Here is a 13,254-nt window from a genome sequence, read left to right on the forward strand (position 1 = left end):
GAATAATCTTTCCTTGAGACCATTTTTGATCAAAGGTGTAGAGATTACTGAAGAGAAGTTTTGTATTTCTATGGAAAATTATTCATTGATTATAATAAGCCTTTGGGGTTTTCCAAATCTAGGACTGTTCTTTGTCTTCAAATTATTTTGAAAGTCTTGTTACATCCTTCAGGTTCAGTTATAACTTCCCCAGTTGGAAAACCACTTTTGCATCCTTTTGCAATTTAACTCAATATTCCCTTAATACCTATAAATCTTTGCTGCTCTTTTTCTTTGAATTGGTTGTAACATTTCAAGTTTCTTCATTGAGTGAGTAAAATATAATATTTAACAATTGTTCCTTTTTGTAATTGCATGAGTCATGAGTTTACCTTTTTCTGAAAAATCACCTGTAACAGATTGAATAAATGATATTTTAGAAATTTACAATCAAAAGGGCTCATAACTAAATTTTCTCTATTAAGCTTTTTCATGTTGTTAGAAATTTTGTGATATATACCTATTTAATGTTCAAATGATAGAATTCTAGAAGTTAAAAAGAAAAATCACCTGCTAAAATATTTGTTTGATCTAATGGATGTAGCAAGGGGTTTTCTAGCTGTTTCAGAAAAATTGGGTCAATCTAATCTTTCTCTGTTTTATCCACTAACAGGCTAAACAAAGAGCATAGACATTTTTACTCCTAGTAAATTAAAGAGAAAAACCAGCAACTAGACATATTTGACCTCTAGTCAAGAGGATTTAAGTTTCTGTGTTGCAATTCTCCCAAATGGTGAGAAAGCAAGAATAAACATATGACGCCTATTATATAGCAGGCACTTTCCACAAAACTTCTCCTTAATTTTCATAGCAATCCTTAAAGTAAATATTAGTTCATCTATCTTACAGATGAGAAGAAAGAGATTCTGGAATAACTTACTTATGGGTAGTAAAATAGTCCTTGGAGTTCATCAAGTCTAGGAAGTTTATTTGCTCCTCTCTTTGACAACAAGCTCTAGTCCCTACCAAACTAATCTTTTTTAAGGGAGCAACCCCTGTCCCATTTCTTGCTTTTTGTTTTGGGGAATGATTTCTCCTTGATAAGCACCAGGCAATTCATCGTTAATTAAAATAAGAATGTTTCACCCAAAATAAATCCCTGCAGATTGGTTATGTGGAAAAAAAAAAGGGGAACAACTGTTTATTATGTTATTCATTTAGTATTTTTAGAGTTCCTACTTGCTGTCTTCATAATCACCAAGACTAGTGAGGACGAGTGGGAGGCAATATGGGGAGGGGGAGCTGATTAACTGAGTTCCAGGTTTTAAATGTGCATGTTACTTACCCTTAAAAAAAAAACTAAAAACAAAAACCCTCTCTCATTAGGCAGATGTGATGGCATATACCTGTAATCCCAGCTACTGAGGAGGCTGAGGCAGGAGGATCCCAAGTTCGGGGACAGCCTCAGCAGTTAATGAGACCCCGTCTCAAAATATAAAATAAAAAGGGATGGGGATGTAAACACCCCTGGGTTCAATCCCCAGTACCAAATTTTTTTTTCTCTTACAGCAGCTATACAACAATGTTGCGATGCTATTGAGGGCAACTTGTTACTGCCAGTACCAGATTGGTGGACTAGAAATATGAACAAAAATTGCCTCAGCGTCACTCTGGGTGTTGACCACCAGACACTGAGGGCTGACATAGGCTGCTATAAAAGGGTGCAGGAGTGCAAAGGTGGAGTTAAGTCATGCCTCAGAAGATGCTTTCATTACCATCCTCCATCTACCCCAGTCACAATACCTGGTTGGGTAGCCCCATCATCACCAAGGAAGAGGAACTCAGTGTTTCACTGCTCAAACCCAGACCTGCCTGTCCTTCTCATCTTGAACAAACCTTTCTTGTCCCCTCCTCCCTTCTTGAAATCCACCCCGACCCTGCTGTTTGTCCTGAACCTTGCTCTGATATCGCAGACCCCAAATCTGGTCCTATAGCCATTTGAGAAACCAACCCCATGGTCCCAGCACCTGTCAGCCCAGTGGTCCTATCACCTGCTGTTGCCCTCTCTGCTGCCTCCTAGAGAAGTCATTATTAAAGAACCTGGAAAGTGAGCTCAAATCCACAGAAGGAATCTTGCTTTGGCAGAGGATCATAACAGTTACCTGTGTATGAGCAGCCAGAGGGCAAAGGTTTTTATTTTTAATTACTAAAAGGGACAAGGAAATTAGAGAAAAGAAGCTGCTTGATTTTAAACCTCCTTCAAACTCCCCCAAATACAAGATTTTGAAGTATACTTGGTAGCAGAGATAATGTTCAAAACCAATTTGTCTACTGATATAGAATTGTGGGATTCAGAAGAAATAAGAGGGAGATTTGATAAATAAGTTTAACAGAAATCCTCATGCTGTTACAGTGAAAGAGGATGAAATCTCTTAAGAGAAGAAAAGCAGAGAAAAGAGGCATGAAAATGTGTTACTTAACTGACTCTTATCCAAGGCAGTTCTCAAATTGATGTTACAAATACAAACCCCAGTGTGCGATCAATGAATAATACTAGTTTAGAACATAATTCTATGCCAAGAAGTATGTATTCTTTTTTCATTCTGCTTAACCTTTTAAAAAGGCCTAAGTAAATACAGGATAAAAAAAAAAAACCACACAAATTCACTGACAAGAGTGTCAGTGTAAGCAAAAGACTATCAGCTATATGCCAGCCTGCCAATCTTCAAAGCAAATGTTGAGATTTACAAAGATTGTATTCATGTGGTGAGTGGTGAATACGTCCCCTTCCCCAATCTGTTCTGAAGTTCCCAATGGAAAGATTAGTAATGCCAGAGCAAGCAATGCTGCCGTCATCAATGAACAAGGAAGAGCTATGGAAAACAGTGGTTTTGCAGTATCCTAGTGAGGATACAGGGAAGGCCGAAAAGCAGGAGCAAAAACTTCCTTCAAAGGAAGATCATCCTTCAGTTGCATCATCTCAGATGTAGAAGAAGTGATTCAGTGACTGCTTTTTCCAAGCAACAAGAGCAGAAGAAAGAATCAGGAAAAAAGAAAAAACTAAACAGAGGGATTTAATACTCAAAGTTGCAAGGTTGCAGTAGAAAAATTCAGGTTCACTTTTGAAAATGACAGTTTGGCCTGTTTGGAAAATTTAGAGTAGATATATTAGAAACACTGTTTGTTATAAAAACAGTTTCATCGATTTCAAAACAGTGTCTTTTTATTTTTTTTATTTGTTCTTTTTAGACTTTTTCTTATAAGTGTTAATTTGGGAAGAAAATGATCAGCAAACATTGACTACAATATTTTTAACTACAATATTTTTTATTAATCCCAAAATATTCTATCAACTTGGTCAGAACAACTAGAATACAATAAACACAATATAACTGTAGCATTTACAATTATATTTTTGAAAGAATTGTTTGAATATCTTGCTTTTGAAATACAACCTAAATAGCTTCGCATCAGCTATTTTAAATCATTAGAAATGTAATCATTCAATTGTTTAAATACTGAATTAACTCTTTGTATTTAACATTTTTGTACCCCCAGTTGAAAGTTTTGTGACTAAATGGAAACTTAAAATCTATTTTCTAGATTTTAGTTAGTATATATTTGTTTAATAATAAACTAACATAGAAAGTAAAAAATCATGCTTAAGTCTGATTTTTAAAAAAGCTTATTTGCACAAAAAAGATAAATTTTGAAATTAGAAAACCAAATGATGAAACATTTGTTGTTTTGTTTTTGTTCTTTTCTAACATGTCACTCATGTCTCTTGATTCCCCAAAGCCTACAAAATAAAGTCTAAACACTTAATTAGTACATAAAATGTCTTGTGGTTACTTTTCTTACAGCCATTCCTGGCCCTAATATAATTAAACTGCACTGAACTTCTTATTCCCACAAACACCCCATTCACTTTGTTAATACTATTGCCTCTGTAATGTCCTTTCTCTGGTTATCTGCTTAACAAATTCCTATTTGCTCTTTGAAACTAGCTCAAAAAACGTTTTCTTTTCAATGCTTTTTATGTCTTTCCCAGGAAGACTGTCTCATCTCCATGACAACTTCATTGTTTTATCACATTTACATAGAATTATCTATCTCCCCCTAATATCTATCAGTTTCTTCTATCTTTAGCACCTAAGGTGAACCTTGAAATATTGGCATTTCTTCAATATAGGTTTGGTGAACGAAAAAATAAGAAACCAAGCTTTGTCATCAAAAAGCTTTGGGAGTTAATACCAGAGCAATTCAAGGTTTTCCAATGGTCAAACTAAAAGTAGCTGCTTGGAATTATTTGTTAGTACTGGAACTGCATGACAACAGAACAAGGCTGAGCAGACCAGGACCACAAAGAGAAAACTGAGGATCTGAAGAATAAGACGGGTCACTTAAAAAGTGATTAAACATCAGGTTCAGTTCTTTTTATGTATATAGAACTTCACAAGGTACTCAGGGTTGCCCACAGTCTGGGTCCATACTATATTTTATGCTTTATATCCCACTATTTGCTTTCATGTGTGAGCATATAGTGGCTCTGGAACCTGACCATGAAAACTCTATCAAAAGTCACAAGATTTTCAACTTTGGGTCTTCAGTATAGGGATAGGTGAAGGAAGACTTCCAAAAGGCCAGAGGTTCCTCAGACATTTCTCAAAATGTTTGCTGATGCATTGTTTTACGTAGTTATCTCATTTAGAGAGCTCAGCAGTAGGCCTGCCAGTGTACTGGGAAAAGGGGCATGGCTATCTCACTGATCAGAGATCAGATTTGGAGAAACCTCAACTTTCTGAAACAGCTCAAAACAGGAAAGTAAATAGTAAACAGAATTCCTTTCTCCCATAAAAATATTCCCTTCTTTCCTTAGCTTTCATGCCATTGTTTCTGGGATTTTCTGCCTCTGTTCAAGGTGTAAAACAACTGCCACTATCCTGACGAAACCTTCTATGATTTCCCACCTGGATTAAAGGCCCACCTCCTCTGTACCTACCTCTCACCTTATTTTACACAATTTTTGTAATAGTAACTAAAGATCAACTTGGCACCAATCAGACAGGGTAGGCTGAGGGATTAATAAAGGTCAGACAGAACATGGGTAGGCATAGAAAGGAGAGCAGTGATCCAAAAAGGGAGCAGTTGTTCAAAGGTCAAAGAGGGAGGGCATTAAATCTGGTTGGCTCATGCACTGTTCGATGCTTTCTCTTCGAGCAGAGGCCAAGAGACGAGTATCCTCCTGAAAGTGGCGGTGTCCCTCCTCGGTGAGCCTCCAGAGGCAAGATCGAGGTTTTGCATCAGCCTCATCCTGAGGAGTGACTGGCACCTTTTCAAAGCTGCCCAGGAAACAGAGGTTGTGGCGAATGGTGTTTTTCCAGCCATCTGGAGCTGTCCAGAAAAAGGGGAAATGTTGTCGAGTGAAATTGTAGATCTGTTGCACATTGAGGCCACAAGGAGGGCTGTTTCTTAATGCTAGGGCAATCAGGTGGCTGTAATTGAGTGGGGGCCGTGGCCAGGATTTCCTTTCCTGGTTGTTAGCTTGCCACAGCTTTGGCTTCTGGAAGCATTTCCTTTTGTTAAGGGGCTTGAGGGTCATAGAAGACTTGTCTTCTTGTTCCTCAGCCTCCTCTTCTGTGAGCTCAAAGTCACTTGAGGAAGAGACAGGTTGCTTCTGTTGGGGAGACTGCTCACTGGAGGAAAGTGGCAGGGACTCCACCATTCCCTGAGCCTCTGAGAAGCGAGACTCTTCATCTTTCGTGGGTGCCTCAGGGGAAGAAGCCATGCTTGTCAGATCCTTACTGCTGGGCTTTGAAGCCTCCTGGCTACTGAGAGGGCACACAATGTTGGGGTTCACCCACATCCACAAGTTGGGTTCAGAGTAAGGAGCATCTTGATCAGGACCAGGTTTACACTCCTGAGGTACTTCTGGGGGCTTCATTACTCGAATTTTGTATTTGGCAAGGTTCTGCTCAGCTAAAGGGCTCTGGTCAGTGGTGCAAGGCAAGAAGAACTCATTCCCCATGTCCCAGTCCAGAAGTCCTGGAACTTGTCCATGAAGACTGTACCAGAAATCAGGATTTTTTAGCTTTAGGTCCATCTTTAGAGTAGAAACAGGTGGAGGAAAATTTCCGAATGGACAGAAGTCTCTCAGGCACTTCTCAAACTTTTGTTGGGGCACTGATGCAGTCTCTCTTATCCAGGGAGTTTATGAGAAGGCATTCCAGAACTACTGGAAAAAGGGACACCAATGCTTCAATGGTCAGTGATCAGACCTGGAGAAAACTCAGCTTTCTGGAACAGAGATAAAAACAGGGACATAATTTAAAAGAGCATCTTAACAGGAAAAAAGTCCTGAGTATATTTCCTGAGCTTTCACTGAAAGCAGGAGTTCCCCACAGGCGAACCAGCAAACTTTGATTTATCTAAAAACTAGGGTAGCTTGCATATCAGGTGATTATTTGGCCTATCTTCCAACTCTTGCTGGATTCATTTAATGAAAAGACAGATACAAGTAAAAATCATGTGTAACCTGGGTTTTAGAATAAAATGGTAACTATCAGAAGTTGGCCCGTTAGTCTCAAACCCATGCTAGAACCCAACCTTGTTGTTATTTCCAATCATTTCCTGAGAAACAACTTGTTTCCCTTTCTCCAAATTACCTTCTCAGAAAATGAGTTTTGAAATATACTGTGAAGACAGCAGGTCCAATGTTTAGCCATGCCATGCAAGGTCCTGGAAGCTCCAGAGTTTGTCTTTCTAGTATGTTTATGCCAAGTACATTTTTTAAAGAATAAGATGAGAAGGTTTCATTTAGTCCAATCTGCAAAAATCCATCCATAAAGTATTTGATTTCACTAAAACCATTACTTAGAACTTTATCACAGAGGTATGCAGCAAATGCCAATGGAAGCTATGAAAGGGGCACACTAATTTCCCTATGGTTTCTCCACTCTCTGGTTCTAATCTATTCAAAATCATCCTTCACAGAGGCTGACAGAATGGTCTTTCTACTTCATTAATATAAAAATTAATAACAATGGTATCAGCTGTTAATGCTTATTGAATGCTCTAAATACTCTGTGATTAAACACATTAATCTTAATGGAGTAATTAAATTCATTAAACTCATTAATGGAGTGATTACTGTTATTCTCCCTTTGCAGAATAAAAATCATACAACACAAAGAACACTAAGTTATATAGCTAGTAAAAAGTTGAGTTTCAAACCCAGGTAGTTTTGCTGCAGAAGACGTGCTTTTATCCATTATGTTAGTCTCTTCTGTTTCTGTACTACAACAGTAAATTCTATGACTCCATGAAGTATAAAAGGTCCTCCAGGATCCCGCTCCTGCTTACCTTTCCAAGGTAACATCATGCAGCTTCTTTGCTTCATATTTCATATGCTGAAAATTCTAAACTGCTGGGATTTTCACCACACATCCCACCTAACTTTTGTTCAAGAACCTTTGCTGAGAATAGTCTATGCCCAATTACCTTGACTTGGTTAACCCCTACTCATTTTTAAGACTGCAGAAATGCTGCATTCACCTCCATGCAGGGAATTAATGGATCCCCTTCATAGAGGGGCACTGGCCTGGGCAAAACAGGGGAGAGAACCTGAAATATTTAGCTTATTATGCCAATACCCGAGATCCTTATTCCTTATGTGTAGGCTCAAGTGTTGTAGAATTTCTCTTCTATTTTCACTAGGAAACACAGTTCAATATTGAGAGACTGGCTAGTGAAACCAGGTCATAATTGTGTAGTCTATTTCTTTAAGCCTCATTTAAAATGTTCAATATTTAGGTATTGAGCATCTACCATGTGCCATGCAGTGTGCAACAGGCTTGCCAGGTGAATAAGACACAACCCAAGAGGATATAAAAGCCCAATGGAAGACAGACAAGTGAAGAGAAAATTAGAATACAGTATGATACATGCTAGACACTATGCTAAGAAAGTATAAAGAAGTGAAACAAACCAGATGGTAGTAATCAGAAAGCATCCCCATAGTAAGTGTTTCCTGAGGTTAAAAGACATGTTATCCAGATGCAGAGACATGGAGAACAGGCCAGCATGTGCCAGTCAGGTAACCAGAAACTTGAAGTGTGCTTCAAAAAAGGAGTTGGGGTGTTCACACACTCTGGAAAAAATATATAAACTCATGCTTGTGGATATTCTGTTTCCCAGGCCCCACCCATGCCAAGTGTTAATATAAACAAAAATGTCAGTGATTTATGAAACTCCATGTTGTAGGCAAAGTAGGATAGAAGAACATAATGAGTTACATTGAAAAACGTGGAACCCATAATGATCTTAAAAGTATTCTTTCCAGCTGGGTGTGGTGGCAGCACATTCCTATAATCCCAGTGGCTTGGGAGACTGAGGCAAGAGGATCATGGGTTTCTAAAGCAACTTAGCAAGACCCTGTCTCTAAATAAAGAATAAAAAGGGCTGGGGATGTGGATCAGTGGTTAAGTGCCCCTGGGTTCAATCCCCAGTATAAAAAAAATATCCTTTTCCAGCATAAGTATGTTTATACTTCCTCTTTCTCTTACATAGCCACACATGCATGCATGTGCACAAGTGCAGACACACAAATAGTTCAACAACAGTAGAAGCAGTATGTTGGCCTGTCTTCAATATTCAGAAGCAGATTTTGGTCCATATTCAGGATTGGTAAGACAGGTAGCTAATACATGTTTTGGATGACTAAAAGTTCCAGTTTTGTTTAATAAACTGTCTTTCAAGGAAGTCAGAGCCAGTGTTAAAAGGATGGAAAATTACCTTCAAGTGACTTTCACTACCTAATTGTAATTTTTGACCAAACACATTATCATTAACTGAAACTATTTTCAGTTAGTGAAAGGCTATGAGGAACATGATGGTACCCCAAAGCTTTTATGAAAAGGTAGTTGTAGTGAAAAACGGCAAATGCTACAGCATATCTAAGTTCTGTTGTTTTATGTACGAAAATGCTGAATGTTCACAGATTTTTTTTTCATTTTAATTATATGTAATATAGGTACATACTTGTTTCTATCAGTGGGAAAGCAGGAAAGAGTACAGGAAAAACAATGAGGAAGTCACATGTTGTTTCAGAAAAACAAATACCATACAATGGCTGCTGTCCTATGGGATGTAAACAGCCCATGGGCTGTAAATCGCCCAAGGGTACCCAATAAGAGAGCACAAAATTCAGCCTGAACTCTTATCCACACTGAGTGCTCCGGTTCTAGGCTGTTTCAATCTATAGGAGGTACCATTTCCTAATTCTTACATTGGTATCATCCAATTGCTATGTGCCACAAATTATGTCCTTGTAGAGAGGACATCTTTTTCCTTGATATACATATACATATACATATACATACACATATACATATGCACAGATTAGTAGCAATGTATACCAAGAACTGGCAAAAGAAATTAACATTGAAGGATACACATAATAATCCAGTAGAAATAAGTCCAATAGGGTGTTGCAAGATGACTAACAACATAAATATAAAGAAGAAAACTACTAAAAAGACCCAATCCCTGGGCTGGGGAGATAGCTCAATCGCTAGAGTGCTTGCCTTGCAAGCACAAGGCCCTGGGTTCGATCCCCAGCACCGCAAAAAAAAAAAAAAAAAAAAAAATGACCTAATCCCTTATATTCTAGAAAATGAGTCCTCTAGAAAACCCCACTAATTATAACAAAATACAAATAAGGACTATATAAATTGAAATAATGTGAACGTACTACTAAAATATATCAAAAGGACAGGATAGTGGTTATTAATAAACATGCACAAATCAGAGAATGTTTCATTTTTGCTAAAGACAAGTCACCAAAAAAAATCCTCAAGTGATAGAGAATTAGAAGTACCATGAGATAACCAATAAAACATTGCTATTGAAAGGATTTCAGACAATACCTTGTAATTAAATCACTTTACTACATAATCATATACTATTTCCCCCTAAAAATCAATTAGTTGATAATCTGCATTTTGTTACCTTGGCAAGTCTGAGATGGTATTTCTCTTTTCCCTCAATCTGGTAAGATTATTGAAATCCTAAAAAATGTAAAAGAAGTAAGAAGTAAAATTAGTGAAATCCTGAGAAGATATCTAAATAAGTAGAACATTAACCTAAGTAGGAAAAATGTAAGGGCAGCAGAAATAAAGGAGAAATAAGTTAAAACCATGATGTTCATATTTTATAATAGAATCAAAAGCAAGTTTATGTATATATTTTAATTCTTATATTTGTATAGCTTTCATATGCTACTACAACTGTTCAACATGTTTCAAAAAGTCACATTAAATTTATAATTGAAGTTTAAAACTCATAGGGAATTTAATTAATCAAATTGGTGACAAATGCTTAGATGGCCTATAAAAATAGTTTAAAATGTTTTGTTCATGAGCTATTTGAAATTAGTAAAATTGAGCAGCAAACAAAGCACAAATAGTAGCATGTATTCCTCTCAATGTATAAAAGCTATGGAATACTAAATAATCACAGGAGTTCATTATTTTAACATTACTCTCATTAGTTCCTCTGTCTAGTAATCAAACTGACTTTCCAAGTTTCTGGAGACCTCTTCAGTGTTCTTATGTGTACCCAACTGACAAAAGTTCAATTTTAGACATGTTATGCTTGAAGCTATGTATGTAGCAAATTATGGTAGGCTACTAAAATAACCGATTGCCATTTGATTGATCAACTTATCTTTGCTACATCTTACTAATTTTTTTTATCTATAAATGGAGATAATAAAGATTCTACCCTAATGAATTATTGAGAATATAAGATGAGATAATTATCAATTAAGGTCTAAGACCTAATTTAACATCATTCCATAAATATAAATTCTTAATTATACTGTTCTTTTTAAGGGGAATGTAGATTCTTAAACATGAATATGTTATACACAAATTACATTGGAAAACAAAGAGGACTGATTTTAATTACTATGCATGGAAATTTCACTTAACTTGGCAATCTTGAAAGTGGATATTAACACTAAATTTGGGAGCTGTAATATGAGATCCAAAGTCTCAAAGTTTTAAGACTTATTTTATTCTAGAGATTGGAGAGTCCTGAAACTATGAGGTAAAAGTATATTTTTATTTGGAATACATTTTCCCAAGTTTTATGAGATAGTTTGATGATCAAATAACCCATTGTCACTTACTACTTGTTTTCCAAGGGCTTGACCTCAAATGCCTAGGAAGGTGACTCTCTACAAAACAAAACATAAAATCAAATGAAAACTCTGTCAAGATGGCTATATCCCAGGACAAATTTCACATTGTTAAATGCAAAGAAATTGTTCTACAATAGGGATTAAGTGACACTTGTTCAAGGACATAGAAAGGACAGAAAGCAGAGTCAGGATCTCAGGTTCAGAATATGTTTCATACCATTTCAGCTGCTTTTTGTAATTCTCAAGAGAGCAAGTCAGACAACTATACATATATTAAACACATATTGTAGCCAGGTCAGTATGGCACAGTGATTCCACATACTTTTGTAATCCTCTCCCCTTTACTCTGAACATATAACCAATAAAGAAAAAAATTACATAGAGAAACAGATACTGTGAAAGACAATCAGGTTCAAATATAAGAAAAAATCATATTAGACCAGAAACACAAAATGGTGAGCAGAAATTAAGCTATTTGCTTCCTGGACTCTGGAATATAAAGCAAGAATTAGAAATCCAGCTTGTTTGTGGGGAGGAAAGGAGACCAAAAGTCAAGGGCTACATCTGCTTGTGAAAAAAAAAATGTTCAAAGTATGGCTGTCAAACTCTAGCAAATTAAAAAAAAAAAAAAAAAGCTAAGACAGCAGAAAGTCACGGACAAAAACCTTGCAACTGTGAGCTATTATAAATTGTTCTACTGGATCTGTGATACCCCCAGTAAAATCAATTGGCAGTAACTAGGAACTCTTATCCTGAGATCTGGTGGTAGACTAAAGCCGAAAATGCTGCGAGGAATCAGCAAAAATATTCTAGACATGGATGGGGGGAAGCATAGACTAAGGAATATAGGTAGGCAAGAGGAGGAGAATCAAAACCTTCCATTCAAATTAGGCTGAAAACCAAAATCCCAAAATAAATCAAGAAATTTACTAATAAGGAAACAATTAGATCATGAATTCACTTCAAAAAACATTATAGAGCTATCTGGAAAATGAAATAAGTATTTTCAGGATACTGAAAGTGACAAGCTAATACATTAAAATGTATATAACGGGGCTGTGGAGATAGCTCAGTCAGTAGAATGCTTGCCTTGCAAGCACAAGGCCTTGGGTTCGATCCCCAGCACTGAAAAAAAAAAAAAAAGTCTGTAATGAAAGGAAGAGATAGAATGAGAGATTTGGAAATGAAAAATATCAATGAAAATTTAAAATGCAACAGATGAGACACAGAGAGTAAAATGGTGAACTGGAAGATAGAGGATTTACCACCCAACATGTGTAAAAGACATATATATATATATATATATATATATATATATATATATATATATATATATACACACACACACACATATATATTCCAACATTCATCTAGTAGAAGTTTCAAAGGAATATGAGTACAATGATAAAGAATCATTGATTAAGAGAAATTGCTAATTACTTTCCAGATTTGAAAGAGAGAAATTAACATTAATGCTTAGACAGTCTGTAAGACTAATATTTTAAATGATAAAGCCAGAGTGCAGACCCAGAACTACTGGTTCACCTACAATATAAAAATGACAGTGTAGATTGGAGCCCAGTTTGATTCAAACCTGGCTGTGTAATTTGGAGAAGATACAGATCCAAATACCATGCTTCTTTTCTTTGAAGAATTTTCCCGACTGTTTCATAAGGACTCTTCTGAGACCTTTGTACAAAGGGTGCTAAGAGTTCTTTGCAGGAAGTTGTGAAGCCCTTCTCAATAATTTTTGTAAAAAAAAAATTTAGAAATAACTTACTTATATTTAATTCATGAAATAAACATATGCCATTTGATCAATTTTGACCATTGCATATACCTATGTAAAATAATAATATAATAATAATAATGCAGTAGTCATAAAAGCCACTGGAGGACAAAGATGCTTTCTTCTAAAGATATATCAACTAGTCTGATGGGTGACAATGGAAATTTTTACAAACGCTGAAATAAAAAAACTGTCAATCTAGATCCCTGTACTCAAAAAATTAGTAAAGTTTGAGGAGAAAATAAAGACATTTTCAATTGTTGGTCAGAGATAATCACTACAC

At 36.3% G+C, this 13,254-nt stretch overlaps 1 protein-coding gene across 1 annotated transcript; it reads right to left on the reverse strand.

Moving 5' to 3' along the window:
* Nucleotides 1–5,131: 5,131 nt before the first annotated feature.
* Nucleotides 5,132–6,082, reverse strand: FOXR2 (forkhead box R2; the record flags this gene model as incomplete). The annotated part of the gene is made up of 1 exon (XM_079123311.1): nucleotides 5,132–6,082. One exon carries the CDS (start codon nucleotides 6,080–6,082, stop codon nucleotides 5,132–5,134), a length of 951 nt encoding a protein of 316 aa, XP_078979437.1.
* Nucleotides 6,083–13,254: the final 7,172 nt, after the last annotated feature.

This window comes from Sciurus vulgaris (genome assembly GCF_902686455.1).
Source record: "Sciurus vulgaris genome assembly, chromosome: X".
Taxonomy (NCBI): Eukaryota; Metazoa; Chordata; class Mammalia; order Rodentia; family Sciuridae; genus Sciurus; species Sciurus vulgaris.